The following is a 19,784-nucleotide window of genomic DNA, read 5'->3' as shown; positions in this document are numbered from 1 at the left end:
ATTGTACTCGGGATCATTGCCCTCATTAGTCCTTGTATAACAGCTGGGTGCCAGGCGTAGACCCCCAGGATCAGCAGGATACATATATCCAGGAGTCTGGCTGAACTATGATATATTTGTCATGAAGTAGGACGGGGTTATAGCTCGTAGTCTCTCCTTTCGGTCCCGGTCTAGTTTTTAGCCCTTGTAGTGTAGTTGCGGCAGTCCTATAGTGGTGATGTGTGGCGTACGTATGGGACAGCGGAGAGAGAGGTTATTGCCTTTGTGCAGCTCTCGGCCTCGTCTCCTTCCAGCAGTAAATATATGTGAATATAGAGTTGAAAGTACATAAGTTTATTAAATGTCTCGGTGTAATCCCTGTGTGCGCACTAATTACTGTCTGCCATCATGGCCGCCCACCCACGCCAGGTCCAAGCATAGGCTGCCTTGTGTGCAGCTTAGGCCGGGAGGCTGCAGGCCTTCATTTCCTATCTGCTTTGTGTTTGCGCACGGTTTAATTACACGGCTCCCGTGCCAGTTCTGTTTTAATAAGCGTTTTTTGCGAGACACGAGAGCCGTTCCAGAAACAATTGTTTGCTCTTTTGTTTGATAAAGCGGCGGCACATAACAATAAGCCAGTAATGAGCGAACGCGAGGCCGTAAATCACCAGAGGCGACGAGTTTGCTGCTATTTTAATATGGGGCTGGCAGCGCTGACCTTCTCTGGTATTCTGCCTGTTAAACATGGGGGCGGACAGTCAGATGAATTTATTAAGAAAAAAAAAATTTATGTATTATTTAGATATTCCACTAATCTGGAGCCAAATTTTGCCAATTCCAATAATCTGGTATGTGACAAAATTAGTCCTAAGGTGCATTAAAGGGACCAAGTCTGCTGAATGCGTTCTAGGGTGGAAGGACAGGTTGTGCGGCATCATGTCAAAAACTTTGATAGCTGTATGCCGACGTAGGCTTTGATTACAGCTACTATATTCTGCTACAGCGGCTATAGACATGTGCACACAGATGGCCAGGCGCTGTTGCGGATGGCCAGGCGCTGTTGCGGATGGCCAGGCGCTGGTACTCACGGGTCAGTGTTGATTTGTCATTTGCACGACTGCTTATGTCATACATCATATAAGTATCGCGTTAGGTGGGCTGCGCTGTGCGAAAAAAGGAGCCTTGAAGCTTAAGATACGGTTTATATTAGTATTTCCAATGCAGTTCAGCGCCCTTCTCAAGATCAAAAAGACAAATGCCATTTTGGTTGTTTTGCCTGTGAGAAAGGTGCTGAAATGCGTTGGTTCTTTTAAAAAAAAGCTTATCTGAAGCTCCTTATTTCGCACAGCCCTTCTAACGTGATGCTCTCCATTCTTGGAAATAATCTGGAAGATATCTCTTCCAGCTTCGGGGCAACAGCGGATATTCACACTTAAACGTGAGCGCTACACCCCCTCTTTGGTGGTCTTTTTTTTTTTTAAACGATACTGCCCTACTGTGTGCGCCTTTGCCCTTCTCTAGAGTTCTTCAGATTACCCTCGTTTGGCATCAAGGTCAGTCCTATGTGCCAGCCAGACCAGGGCAGCATGAACTCTTGTGCCAACAATCCTTGGCTGGGCAACTCTGCTGTGTACTAGGCCCACTCCTCACAGAGGCCAAGCTAATGGCCAAAGCAACAAAGGCGACTTGGCAGTGCAGAAGTGAACACTACCCTGGTCCAGCTGCCATGGAGGAAAGAACTGGATGCCAACCCAAGGTCAATCATGGGTCCTAGGATTCAGCAGAGGCGCCCACGACGCTCAACAAACAATTGGTGGTGAAGTAAACACCACCTGCTGCCATGGAAGACTGAACTAGATGCCAGACCACGGGGTATCATGGGCCTAGTAAGTGGCAGAGGTGCCCATGATACTGGGCAGAAAATTGCTGGCATGTAAGTGAACATTACCTTGGTCCTTGTGCTACAGAGGACTGAACTGGATGCCTGACCAAGATGGATCAGGGGGCTTAGATTGTGGCAAAGGTGACCAAAGCCCTGGGCAAAAAAAAATGCTAGTACAGAAGTTCACACTGCCCTTGTTGTGCCACGGAGGACTGAGACGGATGTCGGACCAGGGTATTTCTACTGCCCTCTACCCACGTGTCGGTGCACAGCTAGATAAACTGTCAGTCCAGGACCCCAGGAAAGATGGATGCCAATACCACTGGGGGCTGTCATGTGGCTATAAAGGTTTGGTAACCGCAGAGAACAATTCAGTGATGTAATTTACCGACTTTTGCACTAGTTCTGTAAAATTATATCTGTAAGTTCTATACGGATTGATGCCTTGTATCCGGTTAGAGGGGTGGTCCACTAAAAGGACAACCCCTTCTTGATCTAAATGTTTGGCCCCGATAAAATAGAAAAGCTTATACTCCCGTGCTGGCGCTGTTCCAGCGGTGTTGGCACTTGTTGTCCTGGGGCTCTTGTGCGGTTGTGTGACATGTGACCCAGGTGTCCAATCAGTGCTGGCGTCACTGTCTCCGCCCTTGTATGGATTGGACATGAAGAGAAAGTCAGGGCTGCAGGTGGTGGGACTTCCTCTTCATGTTCAATTCGAAAGAAGGCGGGAACAGTGATGCCAGAGCTGATTGGGCGCACAGAATCACATGATATCACAACCGCTCGGGCGCCCCAGAGAGGGCAAGTGCCGACACCGCTGTGACGGCGCCAGCGCAGGAAGTGAGTAGAGGTTTTTTTTTTTAAACTTTATCGGGGCCAATCATTTTAGATAAGAAGGGGTTGTCCTAGTAGTGGACCACCCCTTTAATATCACTTTACTAAGGTTCTTTGACAGCATTTTCCTTTCTTTTTTTTTTTTTCTGGTAGGATGGGAAAGTGATCTTCCCAGCACCACAGCCTAATAATGTCCCAACTGCAGCGCCAGTAAAGCATAAGTCCGTGGCCGAGCTGGAAGCTGAAAAGGCGGCTGCTATTTCCCCCTTTAGGAAGACCATGACCAACGCCACCGCGTACACCGCCGGTACAGAGACGTTGTACTTCACATGTTCATCACTAACAAGAAAAGTGTTTCCTGTATTAAATTTTTTTATTTTTTTTGCCACCCCGCAGGCCTCGGCACCCTTTTAGGGCTCGGTATTGCCTCTCCTCATTCTGCCTTTACCCAGATGGTGACCACCTTTGGCCTGGCTGGGATTGTGGGTTACCACACGGTGTGGGGGGTCACCCCTGCCCTCCACTCCCCACTCATGTCTGTTACCAATGCCATCTCAGGTGAGTGCCACGTTGGGCCATGTGTTTTCTTTGTATACTTGTGTAATAACACTTTTACATAACTGTACTGTGCTTTTTAAGTACAGCACAGAAATTATCCTCATATGTCAGACGTGTACAGACAGCTTCTGACACTAACACCAAGCACAAATATGCAGAACAATAAAAGTAATTAAGATTTTATTCAGAACTTTATGACCCCCTTCTCTTCTTTTATCCTATGTTGTCTCATATCACAATGAAAGCAGAGAAATAGAAATGGAAATCTCCATGTCTCAGGAGCTCAGCCATGTTCCTCCTCCACCAAAATGTCCTGTGTGTGAATGTAAGAGTCTGACTGCAGCAGGATCCTCTCCCCTCTGCACTCCTGGTGGTAGGACAATATAACTTGGCTCTGCACCTTAGCTAAGGGTACCGTCACACATTGAAATTTTAATCGCTGCGACGGCACGATTCGTGACGTCGCAGCGTCGTATAATCATCGCTCCAGCGTCGTAGACTGCGGTCACACGTTGCAATCACGGCGCTGGAGCGATGCCGAAGTCCCCGGGTAACCAGGGTAAACATCGGGTAACTAAGCGCAGGGCCGCGCTTAGTAACCCGATGTTTACCCTGGTTACCATTGTAAATGTAAAAAAACAAACAGTACATACTCACCCGTCGGTGTCCTTCAGGTCCCTTGCCGTCTGCTTCCTGCTCTGAGTGCAGCCGTACAGTGAGAGCAGAGCGCAGCACCGCTGTGATCTGCTCTCACTTTCCGGCCGGCATTCAGAGCAGGAAGCAGACGGCAAGGGACCTGAAGGACACCGACGGGTGAGCATGTACAGTTTGTTTTTTTACGTTTACGCTTGTAACCAGGGTAAACATCGGGTTACTAAGCGCGGCCCTGCGCTTAGTTACCCGATGTTTACCCTGGTTACAAGCGAAGACATCGCTGGATCGCTGTCACACACAACGATCCAGCGATGTCAGCGGGTGATCAAGCGACGAAAGAAAGTTCCAAACGATCTGCTACGACGTACGATTCTCAGCAGGGTGTCTGATCGCAGTAGCGTGTCAGACACAGCGATATCGTAACGATATCGCTAGAACGTCACGAATCGTAACGTCGTAGCGATGGAAATTTCAATGTGTGACAGTACCCTAAGGGGACGGAGCACCAGCCAATGATTGGATTAAACAGCAGGAGATAAGCTGTTTTCACCAGATAACCCCTTTTATCAACCATCTGTAACTTGATGATCAGTGGGTGTCCGACCACTGGCACCCACACCAGTTCTGTCCTCGTTAAAATGGGGCAGCAGCGCACATGCTCGACCGCCACTCCAATCACTCCTATGGAGGTGCCGAGTTCTGCACTTCACGTTTCCAGCAGTCCCATAGAAATAAATGGGAACTTGGTTGGCGTCTTATCTGCTGTGCAATTCCACATTCTGCTGATTGTTGTGTCCCAGAGTTTGGGTCACCCACTGATCTGCAAGTTATCTATCCTGCCGATAGGTGATGACATGCTTTAACTGGACAACACCTTTAATTCCTGTGTTTGTTGCTGACAGACTGCAGCATTTTCTGCATGATCCTGAAACAAACAGTGGGGGAACTAGCTTTCTCGATTGAGATTGACATCGCAATTGATGATCCCCTTAGGATATGTGCATGCAACGTCACAATTATTTTTTTTTTTATGTATTTTTTGACATCCTTTGCGAGACCTGTCTTTTTTACGTTTTTTTTTTTTATTTTTTTTTATTTTTTCCTTTCTCCGCTTTTCTTATTTTTTTTTTTTCTTTAGTCGGGTTTCAAGTGGAATCCACCTGAGTAAGACCTCACGTGCGTATACTCTATGGGTATTTTCAGTTTTTATGCGGAGTATTTTGAACAAGATCCACTAGAAAATTCACATCAAAAACCGTTTCAAATACTCTTTAAATACTTTTTTTTTTTTCCTATTGACTTTAATGAAAATCCGTTTTGCTGTACTTATCAGTTTTTTTTCTTTTCTTGCTGACGTGGTTCCCAGAACCTCAGCGTTAAAGTTATGTTCTTTAATGCAGATTGCTCAGAGTTGGGCCAAAGTGCTGCAAAAAAAAAAAAAGAAAAGAGGTGGAAAACTTCAAAGCACCTCTTCAACTCCTTGTCAAATGCTTCAAAAACACTTAAGGAAAAGAAAAACTCCAAAAACACACAAAAAGTAGAAGCCTCTTGAAAACCTTCTCCCTCTTCCTAAAATTGCTGCACAGGATTAAATAAATGGATGCTTTAGATAGATCGCTCAGGCTGCGACGCGTTGTTACAGCGTAGTATTGTAAGTCTTCCCATTCTCTATACTTGACCTCTGCAGCCGACAACTTGCGTGTCTCGGATCTCCCCCTCCCCGTCGACAACTTGCGTGTCTCGGATCTCCCCCCTCCCCGTCTCCTCTAATTTTTGCAGCTCTCTTGTATCCTGTCCAGTTGCACTGCAGGTTCCATACTGTGAAATTTCAATATTCTTGTTTTAGAACGTGTTCATTAAAAATGATTTTACTAGGCCGTGCTCCAGCGCTTAGTAATATGCGTCCTGCTGGGGGGGATCGGACCTCCTGTGGCAGAGAGCAGTATATGAAACAGAGCTGCTAATAAACCGAAGTAATGGTCTCTGCTCTTTCAGTTTTCTAATAATAAAAATCCTTTCTGGGGAGAAAAAAGAGAGAAAACAAAAATAATAATCCAATGTTTTATGGCAACTTTTACTAAACCTCTAACAGAGCTTAAAATATATACCCTGCTCCAGGGGCGGACCGGCAGCCTACTGACTGGGGATGGGTTTCTGTCCTTGTCGTTTAGGGCTGTGCCTGCCGTACTGACATTAAGAAAACAATTACATGACTTCACATATATTTGTTTGTTTTTTTGCTTGTATGGACAAAATGTTTTAATAAAAACACTGTAATGCTTAATTTACCCTTTATAGAACCGTAGGGGAACCAAATACTCTGCTACATTATTGCTGGGGGTCTTTTTAGCAGGACAGCGCTTTAGAGTTTAGTGTGTTTACTCCTATACCCTGAACTATTTTTATGTTTGTTTGCTTCCTAAGTGCAAAATAAAGCAACTTCCTTCATATAGATGGCATTAAAGAGACCCTCCTCCTCCCCTCATCAACGTTTTTATCCTTCTAATATATTGCAATCATCATATTATACAGCACTGTGCACTTACAATTGCTCATTTTTGTTGGCAGATATGCAACAGATACAGACTTATTTGTGTGCAGGAGGCATTTCCACTTTTCTGACAGTAGATGGCAATGTTAGTGTTATATGCTTAGTTGAATGTAATGCATATACTTGTTGTACTTTGGTTTCACTTTCTCTCTTGTATAAGGTCCTTCAGACTTCCTGTTATGCTGTATTAAGAAGCTGATGCATGTGCCTCATGCTTTGTGAAGATAATGGTTGAATTACTCCATATAATCTACTCTCACAAGTTTCTTCTGCGACCAAACTATGCAACAGATTATGGGCCCAGCATAGAAAACAGAAAGGACTTGGTGAATGCAAAAAAATGCTTCAGAGCAATTCTCTCCAAACAAGTAAGACAAATAAGTTAAAGATGAGCAGCAGTTCAGAGCTGAGACTCACAGTACCTAAGCTAAACAATGAGAACTATCAGTTATGGAAGTTCAAAGTGGAGATGTTGTTGTCTAAAGATGATTTATGGGAGGTAATCACTACAGACAGACCCAATGATAATAATCAGACATGGGATAAGAAAAACAGACGAGCAAGAGCTACTATCAGCTTATTAGTGGAGGATGATCAGTTAATCCACTTAAGGAATGAGAATATAGCAAAGGCAATGTGAGAATGCTACATGAAAGATCCAGCTTAAATCACAAACTATTCCTGCTGAGAAAATTTTACAAGATTAGATTAAGTGCAAGGAAAGACATGCAGGAGCATATAAACTCCATGATGGAGGTGGTAACACAGCTGAGATCAGTCGGTGAAGACATTAAGGAAAGCCATGTAGCAGCAATATTATTGTGCAGTTTATCAGATTCATACTCTGCTCTGATAAATGCACTAGAGACAAGACTTGAAGCAGACATTGCACTAGAGTTTGTAAAGACCATACTTTTATAGATGAATATCATAGAAGGAAAGAGCAAACAAATGATTCCAATGAAAGGGTTAGTGAAAATGCTCTTAAAGCGACCGACAAGAAGCCCCATAATACAGAGACAAGAGAATGTTTCAGATGTAAGAAAAAGGGACATTTAAAGAAAGACTGTACTATATGGAAAGCAGAACAACATAAATTACATCTAAAGAAGAATAAACAAAGTAAAAAGCACAATTTCTAACCCACATACAGATCACTGGAATGTTACATTTAAAGTAACTGATACATCGTCACACTGGTTTATTGACTCAGGAGCAACAAGTCACATGACTAGTGATAAAAGCTTCTTTACTGAACTTGATGAAAATAATAAGGAAGCAATTTATCTTGCAGATGGGAGTAAAATACCCACATAAGGTATTGGACAAGGAATGCTAATCTGCCCTGATAGATTTGGGCATAATTCAAAATTACTAGTAAAGGATGTGTTATACGTTCCAGGACTAGAAGGAGGATTGTTATCCGTAAAGCGTCTGACAACCAAAGGACTTACTGTAAGATTCAAAGATGATAATTGTGCAATCCTAGCGGGAGATAAGGTAATAATGTAAAAGCAGGTGAACAATTATATCATCTAGACACATTAAAGGAATAGATGAAGTTATGTACACATGATCGCAAGAACTGTATTCACATGTGGAATAGACGTCTAGGACACAGACATCATGAGAGTATAATGGCGTTGCAAAAGAAGAATTTGACAAAAGACCTATTGATATCTGATTGCTCAATTACTGTAAAATGTGAATGTTGTATAAAATCTAAAGCTACAAGAGTATCTATACCTAAAGAGAGTGCGACAAAAAGCACAAGACCACTTGACTTGGTGCACACTGATGTATGTGGACCCATGAAAGTGACCACATCAGGTGGTAATAGATATTTGGTGACCTTCATAGATGACTACTTAAGATACAGTCACGCACTTGATAAAGAACAAAAGTGAAGTTTTTGAAAAATTAGAAGACTACGTGACAAAGTCAAATAACAAGTTTCAGAGGAAGCCAATCATCATCAGAAGTGATAATGGAGGTAAATTTATAGGACACCAAAGAGAAAACTACTTAAGACAGAATGGAATACAGCATCAAAAGACTTTTCCATACACACCTGAACAGAACGGGGAAGCAGAAAGGAAAAACAGAACTCTGGAGTCTGTTAGCATACATCTTATCATTTCAGTCAAAGTACCAGAGAAAATACTGGGGTGAAGCAGCAATGACACCTACTTATCTGCAAAACAGACTTTTTTCAAGAAAGCTGAAAAAAAAAAACCCCATATGAACTGTGGCAAGGTGAGAAACCAAGTGTGACTCATTTTAAGAGTTTTTGGTTGCAAAGTTTTTGTGTTTATTCCAGAAGAAAAATACTCAAAACTTCAAAACAGAGCCATTGAAGGAATATTTGCCGGATAAAGTGACAATTGTAAAGGATACAGAATCCTAGATCCCAAGACAGACAGAATCACAGTGAGTAACAGTATGACATTCATTAAGATCTAAATGATGACATAATGACATCACTGGATAGGATAAATCGGAGAAACGGCAGTGATATAACTGCAGGAACATCTGATGAGAAAGAAGTGGAAATCGCTGAAAGTCAAGAGATACAGCTCCATACAGACACAGAACCAAGACGCTCAATAAGAGAAAACAAGGGAAGACCACCTCAACGTCTTTCACACAAGGCAAGTACATATAAAATTTATGAACCTACATCTTGGGAGGACATATCTCAACTTCTAGAAGAAGAGGCCAACAAATTGATAAAGCCTGCAGAAGCAGAAATAAAATCCATGCATGATTCAAAGACATGGACACAGACAGAACTACCAAAAGAATAAAAGGCTATAGGATGTAAATGGGTTTTTAAAGTATAATACCAAGCAGACGGCACAGCTGATTAATACCGAGCAAGACTCGTAGCTAAAGGCTATTCTCAGAAATATGGAGTAGACTATGATGAGACATTTGCTCCAGTTGTCAAACACACCACCATCAGAACTTTGTTTTCAGTTGCAGCAACGAAACAAATACAGCTGAAACATCTGGATGTAAAGGCAGCATTTCTGAATGGAGACTTAACAGACTTAACAGAAGACATTTACATGGAACAACCCCCAGGATTCAAGGATAAAAGGAAATCAAACATGGTTTGTAAGCTACGGAAAAGTATATATGGTTTAAAACAAGCCACTAAAACATGGAATGATAAAATCACAGAAGAACTCATAAATAGTGTTGAGCGATACCTTCCGATACTCAAAGGTATCGGTATCGGATGGTATCGGCGGATATCCAAAAAATATCGGATATCGCCGATACCCGATACCAATGCAAGTCAATGGGACACAAGTATCGGAAGGTATCCTGGATGGTTCCCAGGGTCTGAAGGAGAGGAAACTCTCCTTCAGGCCCTGGGATCCATATTCATGTAAAAAATAAAGAATTAAAATAAAAATTATGGATATACTCACCCCTCCGGCGGCCCCTGGACCTTACCGATGTAACCGGCACCCTCCGTTCCTAAGAATGAGCAGTGAAGGACCTTCGATGACGTCGCGGCTTGTGATTGGTCGCGTGAGCGGTCACATGAGCGGTCACGTGACCAATCACAAGCCGCAACATCATCTCAGGTCCTAAACTCACTGCATTCTTAGGAACGGAGGCTGTCGGTTACATCGGTAAGGTCCAGGGGCCACCGGACGGGTGAGTATATCCATATTTTTTATTTTTATTCTTTATTTTTTACATGAATATGGATCCCAGGGTCTGATGGAGAGTCTCCTCTCCTCCAGACCCTGGGAACCATACACTGGGAACTTCCGATTCCGATTTCCGATATCACAAAAATATCGGAACTCGGTATCGGAATTCCGATACGGCAAATATCGGCCGATACCCAATACTTGCGGTATCGGAATGCTCAACACTACTCATAAATGAACATTTTCATAGAAGCAAAGCAGATTCTTATCTATATACAAAGAGACTGACAGACAGATGGATCTATGTGCTGATATATGTGGACCATATTTTAGTTTGTTTAGAAAAAGAAAGGGATGAAGCGGAGATGGTGAAAACTTTGGGTCAACGCTTCGAGATTAAAGATCTGAGAAATGTGAAACAGTACCTAGGTATACAGATAGAAAGAGAAAAAGATGGGAGTTTCCTTCTTAATCTAAATCACATGATTCAAGACCTAATCGAAACATTTGGATTGAAAGATGCCAAACCAGTAAAGTCTCCAATGGAAACGAACTATCTGAAGGAAATAGTGAACAGAATCTGTTACCGAATAATGGAACGATACAGAAAGGCAATGGGATCATTATTATATCTTGCGACTGTTACAAGGCCAGACATTGCAGCAGCAGTGGGAATTTTGAACAGAAAGGTGTCAAAGCGAAAGCGGACCAATTAGTTGAACTAGTAAGAAACAATCTATAGTATCACTGTCATCGACAGCAGCAGAATATGTCGCCGCAGCACAAGCCAGTCAAGAAGTTCTATGGTTAAGACAACTACTAACAGACTTAGGACAACAACAATTGGGACCAACAAAGATGTATGAGGACAATCAAGGATGTCTAGTTCTTGCTCAGATGGAAAGAGTTAATCCAAGAACTAAACACATTGATGTGAAGCTTCACTTCTTGAGACATCACCAGGAACAAGGAATCCTAAATTTAGAGTACTGAACAACTGAAGATATGACCGCAGATATTTTCACAAAGGCATTGAATGCTGAAAGACATCAGAGACTGATGAAGAAATTGAGCTTAACTGAATAAGTCCTTACTGTTGAGAAAGGGTGTTGTTGGCAGATATGCAACAGATACAGACTTATATGTGTGCAGGAGGAGTTTACACTTTTCTGACAGATGGTGATGTTGTCACTGTTATATGCTTAGTTGAATGTAATGCATATACTTGTTGTGCTTTGGTTTCACTTTCTCTCTGGTAAAAGGTCCTTCAGACTTCCTGTTATGCTGTATGAAGAAGCTGATGCATGTACCTCGTGCTCTGTGAAGATAAAAGTTGAATTACCCCATATAATCTACTCTCACAAGTTTCTTCTGCAACCAAACTATGCAATAATTTTACCTTTTGTATCCAGCGAATTCTTTTTTCTTTTCTCTGCTCTATGTAGAAACAGGAAGTCTCTTGTCCCTGCATTTATCATTCCCTATTCGATTCTTGATCGAGCTTCCCCAACCCTTCTCCCCCCTGCCATTGACTTTTTTAGTGACTCCTGAGTCTTGCAGGGCAAGTTGACTTTCTGTTTTTACATAAAGCTTAGAAGGGTTAGTCAGTTATTAATCATGTGATGTCATAAACCTAATGGAAAAGAGAAGAATTAGCTCGGTAGAAAGGAAAAATGAGCAATTGTAAGTACACAATGCTATACAATAAAATTGCAGTATACGAAGGTTAACACATTTTTGATGGGAGGAGGCGTGCTTCTTTAAAAATGTCCTCTATTTGCTGCTGTGTAGTGTAATGCCTTCACATAGCCGGCTGTCCTGCTGAAGCTGATGTAGATCAGTGCCTGTCTCTGTCTTACCTCTTGTATGAAAGGTTGTGAACAGCAGATCAGAGAGTGGAGGGGGAGGAGAGCATCCTGGTTGTCAGGGAGGGAAGATCATAGAGTGTATGGATGGGGAGATAATTATGAGAGAGAGCGAGTCAGGTAGGTTGTGGATCAGTGTACAGTGAGAGGAGAGACTGGACCGGACAACAAGGAGGAGGAAGTTGCTGATAAGCATGAGTGTCTGACTGCACAGGAGTAAAGATGAAGGAGAAATCGCTCCAGGAATGAAACACTGAAGATAGATGAGAGCTTGCTAAGTCTAGCGAAAACTAGGAGCTAAATGCAAAATGAATATGACCAAGTCTAAACATGAATGACTGAAGATATAAACATTGTAAATTGAACCTTTTTTTGTTTTTTATTTTTTCCTTTTGTTAAATGGGTAAAATTGCAAAGTCCTTGTAAAAACCAAGTCATTTATCTGGTTTAAATCCTCTCCGTTCTCAAGAATGGAGGGAGTCTTTACTCTGTAATTTATTGCTCTTTGCTTCTGTTTCCGGCCACTTCTTATCAGGTGGCCAGTTTCCAAGGCAAGGAGTTTGCGCTTGTAAGCGCAGTGCTAGAGCATGCAGATGCTGCTCTGGAGTATCCTGGATCGCTGGACCTGGCCAGAATCAGTCCTCCGGCGCACCTCCGAGGTTGCCGTGACCATGCAGTCTCAGCTTGCAACATCGGAGAGGGCGCTCTTCGGACCAGTGGGCTACATGTCGCGGGTCTAATCTGTCAATGTTCAGGAGTACATTGCTTCCACCAAGCCGAGGAGCAGCACGCACCTGACCAAATTACATCAAACAACCCTTTTAAAGGGAATTTGTCAGCAGGTTTTCTTATGTAACCTGAGAGCAGCGTGGTGTAGGGTCAGAGACATTGGGCTTGTCTGGTCATTTCCTGCCTATATGTACTATTAGTTGATTGCTTAAAGGGACTCTGTGGGCACAGAATGACTGTTCAAACCAAGTGCAGGCACTGTCATATTTTTTCTTTCATGCATAAACAGTGCTGATCCTTAGTGGCCATTAGGAAAAAAATGTATTCCTAATTACATACAGTTGTGTGAAAAAGTGTTTGCCTCCTTCCTGATTTCCTATTCTTTCGCATGTTTGTCACACTTAAATGTTTCAGATCACCAAACCAATATAAATATCAGACAAAGATAACACAAGTAATCACAAAATGCAGTTTTTTAACGAAGGTCTTTATTATTAAGGGAAAAAGAAATCCAAACCTACGGGGCCCTGTGTGAAAAAGTGATTGCCCCCTAACCTAATAACTTGTTGGGGACACCCTTAGCTGCAATCAAGCGTTTGCAATAACTGGCAATGAGTCTTTTACAGCACTCTTGGGAATTTTGGCCCACTCATCTTTGCAGAATTGTTGTAATTTTCACACAACTGAATGTGATTTGGGGGGAGAATTTAGATTTATTTTTTTTTCTTATTATTTTTTAGAAACATGCTTGTTTTCCTGTGTATCCACAGCCTGTTAGACGTGTTGCATTCAGTGTTTATTGCTAGTAATGACATTGTCTTGGTCTTTCGTGCAGGTTTGACCGCTGTCGGTGGGCTTGCCCTGATGGGTGGCAGTTACCTTCCCTCCAGCACCCCTGAAGTCCTGGCTGTGCTCGCAGCGTTCGTGTCTTCTGTGAACATTGCAGGTAATGGTCTCAGGGATGAATATAATCTGCATATGACTGGTACATGGAGTCTCGTGGGTGGGAAACCAAGAGCGCTGCTCATCTCCCATCCCATTTCCCATACATGGTAAGAGATAATTCCAAGGATGTGTTTTGGCGTAGAAGAATGGGTTTTCAGATTCCTGAGATCTAACCAGCTGCTTTTCTCGACGCCTAAACTTTTAGATAAAGCTTCACCTTGTACTGGAAGGCTCGGGCGACTTCAAGGGTCATGAACGCAACGTACAAAATCACCTTACAGCCCTAGTCTTACGGGACACACAGGTTGTGCTCGTATGTTTACATGTAAAATGGGGGTGTGCTTGAATTAGAGATGCCTCACAATCCCAACTATATAACTCATTAGTGGTGGCAATTTGTATCGACCGTGGCATTGAAAGGAACCTGTCGGCTAATTAATTCTGCCTCAACCACCGGCAGCAGGAATTGGGGACTGGCTATGTTATTGGGGCGAGGTCTGTGGGGAGAAGTCTGCTGGGCGAGGTTGAGCCCGCAGACCAAGCAGAAGCCACCAACTAACCAACTAGTCCTCCTAGTCATTCTGTCCCCCGGTTGTCATTTTCTGCGAAAAGTGGCAGCAATTCTCAGTAAATCATAAATGTCTGCTACAAAAGACTCCGGCTCTGATTCGTGATGTCCATATTTCAGGCATCATTATTCTGTTTCCCTTTACCAAAAGCCTACTTTTTTTTTACCCTACTGTTGGACTGGGAAAAAAAGACAGATGGGGCCATTTTTGTAGTAATAGCCGGTGTTAATCATTGGCCCCAAGGGCTGTGGCGATATAGTGTCTGTTAGGCTTGGTGCACATGTCCATATTTCCCAGTCTGAATGTGGACTGCAATACTGAATGCGGGTGTCCATACCTGAACTCGCAGCCTCCTAAGCACATGTAAGTAAGGAGACCCTCATTCAGTCCTTACATTTTGGTCTATATACGGAGAATGACTTGGCTGTATGAAAACGGCCTTAAGAATTTTCTTCTGGATGTGACCTAAAAGCCTGTAGGTTAGTCCCATTGTGGGGCAGCCCGTAGGTTAGTCCCATTGTAGGGCAGCCCGTAGGATAGTCCCATTGTAGGGCAGCCCGTAGGTTAGTCCCATTGTGGGGCAGCCTGTAGGATAGTCCCATTGTAGGGCAGCATGAGACTATCGCCCCTGTGCAGACAGGCAAACCGCTTACACATAACTGGAGCTCCATTATTTTGTATTGTCTCTGTACGGTCAGATGTCTTTCTTTGGACTAAAGGGCTGCTGTACAATTAACTTACGGGGAAGAAGAGAAATACATTTTAACTTTTTTTCTTTTTTAAAAAAACAAAAAAACAAAACAAACAAACTTCAGCACTTCCAAAATCCAAGACGAGCATAATTTGGAGAGGCAAAAACTTGCAACCTTTCAAACACATCAAGTTTGTACTGTGCTGATAAGTGATACTGGGTGGGCTCTAGAGAAGAAGCTGGATAAGTATCTGATCTTGACCGGGTGAGTTTCATCCCAAATGGCAGCACCAGCTGTAACCAGCACCAATACGCTGGAGGTTACAGACTACGGGAGATAGTGGGTCACTAAGTAAATCCCTCTGGTGCTACAGAAAGTTTCCATACATGAATTATTGCACTTTTGGGGGCGGTAATACATTATACATGGGGATCATTTTGCGCTGTCATGGTCATCTGGATCATTTTTCGGAGAACTTTTCTCTGCGGACATGGATTTGGGGGTAAGGAGGTCCCAGCTTAGCAGGGAAAGTGATTTTATTGGCATCGATGTCGACATTCTTCAATAATCAATTCAATGTGGAAAAATTATATGCGGCTAATTGAGCCAAATTGTCGTTTTGCCAGGATATTGCTTTTCCCTTACTCACTGTCTTTGTGTAAGTAATTCTTTAAATGGTTGTCACAAATAGAGCCAAGCTCTGCTCCGAAAATCTAAAGCAGCCGTGTGTAATATGCTAAAGCTTGGCTGGATTATTCCTTCCAGCAATACGGCGATGCAGAAAATACAGGGCTCCAAGAAAAGCCAGAAACGCGTGATCATAACCAACGAGGCGGCCGGAGCAAGGTGGTCGGGGTGGTGCAGTCTGACAGTCCGGACTTTCTTGTCCCCCACTGTCGACATCTACATGGCAGGTGTTGAATACAGTGCTCCTTATTCTCATAGCCGAGTATTGTATTCACTGGGTCTGATGGAAGGTGCTGGTAACGCACCCACGGGTGCTGCTCGTACACCGTGCAGGTCACACGGGCGGGTATTGCCATCAATCCCTGGGTGACTATTGAATACGTCGTGATGATGGTGGTCGGGTGTAATTATAGTACCCATTGTCCTATACATAAGACAAGGGCCACAGTGTCCCCTGCTCTCCTAAATGGGGTGACGGTCGCAGTGTCCCCTGCTCTCCTACATGGGGCGACGGTCGCAGTGTCCCCTGCTCTCCTAAATGGGGCAACGGTCGCAGTGTCCCCTGCTCTCCTAAATGGGGCGACGGTCGCAGTGTCCCCTGCTCTCCTAAATGGGGCAACGGTCGCAGTGTCCCATGCTCTCCTAAATGGGGCGACGGTCGCAGTGTCCCCTGCTCTCCTAAATGGGGCGACGGTCGCAGTGTCCCCTGCTCTCTTAAATGGGGCGACGGTCGCAGTGCCCCCTGCTCTCCTAAATGGGACGACTGTCGCAGTGCCCCCTGCTCTCCTAAATGTGGCGACGGCCGCAGGGCCCCCTGCTCTTCCAAGTGTGGCGACGGTCACAGTGCCCCCTGCTCTCCTAAATATGGCGACAGCCGCAGGGCCCCCTGCTCGTCCAAGTGTGGCGACGGCCAACCTTCCAAATAGGTGATGCTGCCACCTTTCATCTGTCCCCACAGTATAACAAGTGCCACGTGTTAGACCCACGGAAGGACCTAAAACCATACTAATTCGGTTTCGGTGGGTTAACGAAAACCCCAAATAGCTGCCAGGCTGCATAAAAAAGTAGTCGGCAAACCTGAATCCTCTCATTAGCACATTGTGGTTGTACCGTCACAGTGTAGGATTATAGCTTGTGTCTGATTCTTCTGGTTCTTCTCTCTGTAGGTGGCTTCCTGGTGACACAGAGAATGCTGGACATGTTCAAGCGTCCTACTGATCCCCCAGAGTACAACTACCTGTACCTGCTCCCCGCCGGTGCGTTTGTGGGGGGCTACGCTGCTGCACTCAACAGTGGATACACCATTGAGCAGGTGAGCGAGGATTTCTTGGTTATGCCTCTATGAATTAGCTATTTAATCCCTTTTTAGTCTGTGATAATCTTCAACTGCTCAACAGCAGTAAATCTGCTCCCAAGGAATATTGGATGGATTTCTTTACTTTTCTGTTTTCTGGGAACATCATCTTCTTAGCTGTAAATTTCAGTACCACGTCTTAAAGTATTTTTTTGGTATAGAACTGAAAGCATGATGGTCAGTCTACCTAGTTTTCACACCAGCAGCGGCTGTGTCAGATACTGGAGCTCGGTCCCATTCAATAGAATCGGGTTTAGCGGCAATACCAAACCTGTCCAAAGACAAGAGTGGCGCTGTTTCTGGGAGAGAAAAAATCAGATCAGACCTTTTCTATACATTATTGAATCCATTTTAAGGGTTAATTCAATCTGAGAAAATGATCACAATGATGCCCAGTTTAGACAATAACTTGATGGTTGTTGGGAGTCTTGCCAAGCCCGAGAATGGTTCTCAGAGATGCCCCGCTGAAGTGACGCTGCACCAACCCATGCACGTCACCGCTCCATTTACAGTCTATAAATCTGCCAGAGAGAGTCGTTGCCCGGCAGTCTCATACACAATGAGCGGAGCCGTGGTGAGTGCAGTGCCCTCTATTCATTCAAAGGGGGCACTTCAGAGCTGCATTCTTAGGTGAAGATCCCAGCGTTAGGACCCTTGTCAAATCAGCAAGGTTATCCCTTTGTGTGGATAGGTCATAACTTGCTCAATTGGGAATAAACCTTGTTGGGTTGTCCAGGCTTGTGGTCTAAGTCTGCAGGCACTCTGTGACTGCAGACCTGTGAATCCTCACAGCACGCACAGTGTGCACTGTCAAGATTCTTCAGTGCCAGGAATAGGCAGGAGTGAGACACAAGTCCCCGCGCCTTCATATTATTCGACGAAGACACTCAATTAGCACCTGAGTATGCTTAGATTACCCCTTATCCGAGCACGTTCGCTTGTCACCATACATCGGTCTGTGTAATGCGAGCAGCAGTCTGTGAGATGGTCTGTCCATGCTGGATATGGCCAGGAGCAATGTTAGATCAACCTCCATACCTTCTTGTAGCTACACCATGAACACGGGGGTCACAGTTTTTGGTGTATGTGTGTAATTACCATGGATCGCAGCCTTTTTATAACCCTCCTGCCCAGAGGGAGATGCCTGTCAGCACGCTTATTTCCAACATGGACGTTGGCCCAAATAGGACATAGACGACATCAGTCCTCGCGAGCCAGTTGGCAAACTTCTAAAGCAACGTAACGTAAACTAATAATCACAGCCCCCTCCAATTCCCAGCGTGGATGAGTTCTGTAGACCTAAAACAATTATATCCCCCTACAAAAAACCTAATTCTTAGTAAGCCGGGCTGAATCCAGTCCCATAAACACGAGAAACCAGATATTGCGTGATTCTTTATGACCTACAGTATTACATACGTCTGCAGAGGATTTAATGGAAACCGCGCCAAAGACGAGAGCCAGCAAGCCTTGTAATGGTTCCTGTTCTCGGTCTGTACGAGGCCGTCCAGTTATTAATGTAATAGACAAGTCCAGGGTGTAACAGACGACCCTCGCTGTGTGCGGACACCGGGCCGAGCAAGGCCTCTCTACACATCGCACGACTCCTCTCGAACACTGTTAGGGGTTTATATATTTAATATAAGGCCGAGCAAATAATAGCACTTTTGACTTTTTTGACTTCTTTTTTTTTTTTTTTAGCACAAAGTTGAAGATAAAATAAAGTTCTTAACCCTTGTAGGATGGTCCAGGAGGTTTTTTTTTTCTACACATATGGCCACATTCTGACTTTTTCATATTTTTATTTTATTTCTCTAGAACAGACCAGAGAAAAAAACAAAACACTAACTAGATAGATAGATAGATAGATAGATAGATAGATAGATAGATATAAAAATTGGAACAGCACAATGCTCACCGCTGGGTGCCAGGCCTCCTGGGTAAGATGGTCCTCTCAACCACCCAAACAGTATGCCAACACAGGAAAAAAAAGGCAGCACTCCAGTTCTTTTTGAAGATGGAAAAACTTGTGACTTTTATTCAGACCCACATCTCTATACGACGTTTCGGCTCACACTGAGCTTGAGAAAGGCTCAGTGTGAGCCGAAACGTCGTATAGAGATGTGGGTCTGAATAAAAGTCACAAGTTTTTCCATCTTCAAAAAGAACTGGAGTGCTGCCTTTTTTCCCTGTGTTGATAGATATATATAGATAGATAGAGAGATAGATAGATAGATATAGATATATATATATATGTTAGGGTCTGTGCACATATTGCGTTTTTAAGGTTTTTTTTTGCGCAGTTTTGACGCAAAACATGAAGGATTTCCTTGTACCAGCAAAGTAAATGCGATTCCTTAAGTCTCATGTGCAAGTTGCTTATTTTTTGTTCCTTATAGATTCTAAACTGGCAGCATATCAATTCTTTCAGCATTATTGCTGCAGTGGTCACCCATTTTAATGGAGTGGAGAAAATTCTGCAACAAAAATGAATGTTAAAAAAAAAAAAAATAAACCGAAAAAAGTTGACAGTGTTTTTCCTCCTAAGAGATGCAAAAATGGTGCTCAAATTTCTCCCGCAAATCCTGAACGTGTGCACATACCCTTTTTTTTTTTTTTTTTTCTTTCAACATTTTATAACCACTTTTTATCTTTTTTTTTTTTTTTTTTTTTTGGATAAACAGGACTGTGCACAATTTTTAATAAATGTAGACACTGTATAACCCACCCCCACCACTGATTGGCAGCTTTCTGCCTATGCACAGTGAAAACAGGAAGTTACTAATCAGTGATGTGGGCGGGGTTATACAGGGC

General features: G+C 43.6%; 1 protein-coding gene across 1 annotated transcript in view; it reads left to right on the top strand.

Annotated features, from left to right (window-relative positions):
* Window positions 1-19,784, top strand: part of NNT (nicotinamide nucleotide transhydrogenase) — a 115,733-nt gene that overhangs the window by 44,595 nt on the left and 51,354 nt on the right. Inside the window, exons 10-13 of the mRNA XM_077285404.1 lie at window positions 2,849-3,002; window positions 3,092-3,253; window positions 13,559-13,669; window positions 16,783-16,928. Of these exons, the coding sequence (XP_077141519.1) occupies window positions 2,849-3,002; window positions 3,092-3,253; window positions 13,559-13,669; window positions 16,783-16,928 (573 nt within the window). The remainder of the gene's footprint in view (window positions 1-2,848; window positions 3,003-3,091; window positions 3,254-13,558; window positions 13,670-16,782; window positions 16,929-19,784) is intronic.

This window comes from Ranitomeya variabilis, chromosome 1, assembly GCF_051348905.1.
Source record: "Ranitomeya variabilis isolate aRanVar5 chromosome 1, aRanVar5.hap1, whole genome shotgun sequence".
Lineage (NCBI taxonomy): Eukaryota > Metazoa > Chordata > Amphibia > Anura > Dendrobatidae > Ranitomeya > Ranitomeya variabilis.
This window is presented reverse-complemented; position numbering and strand designations above follow the sequence as displayed.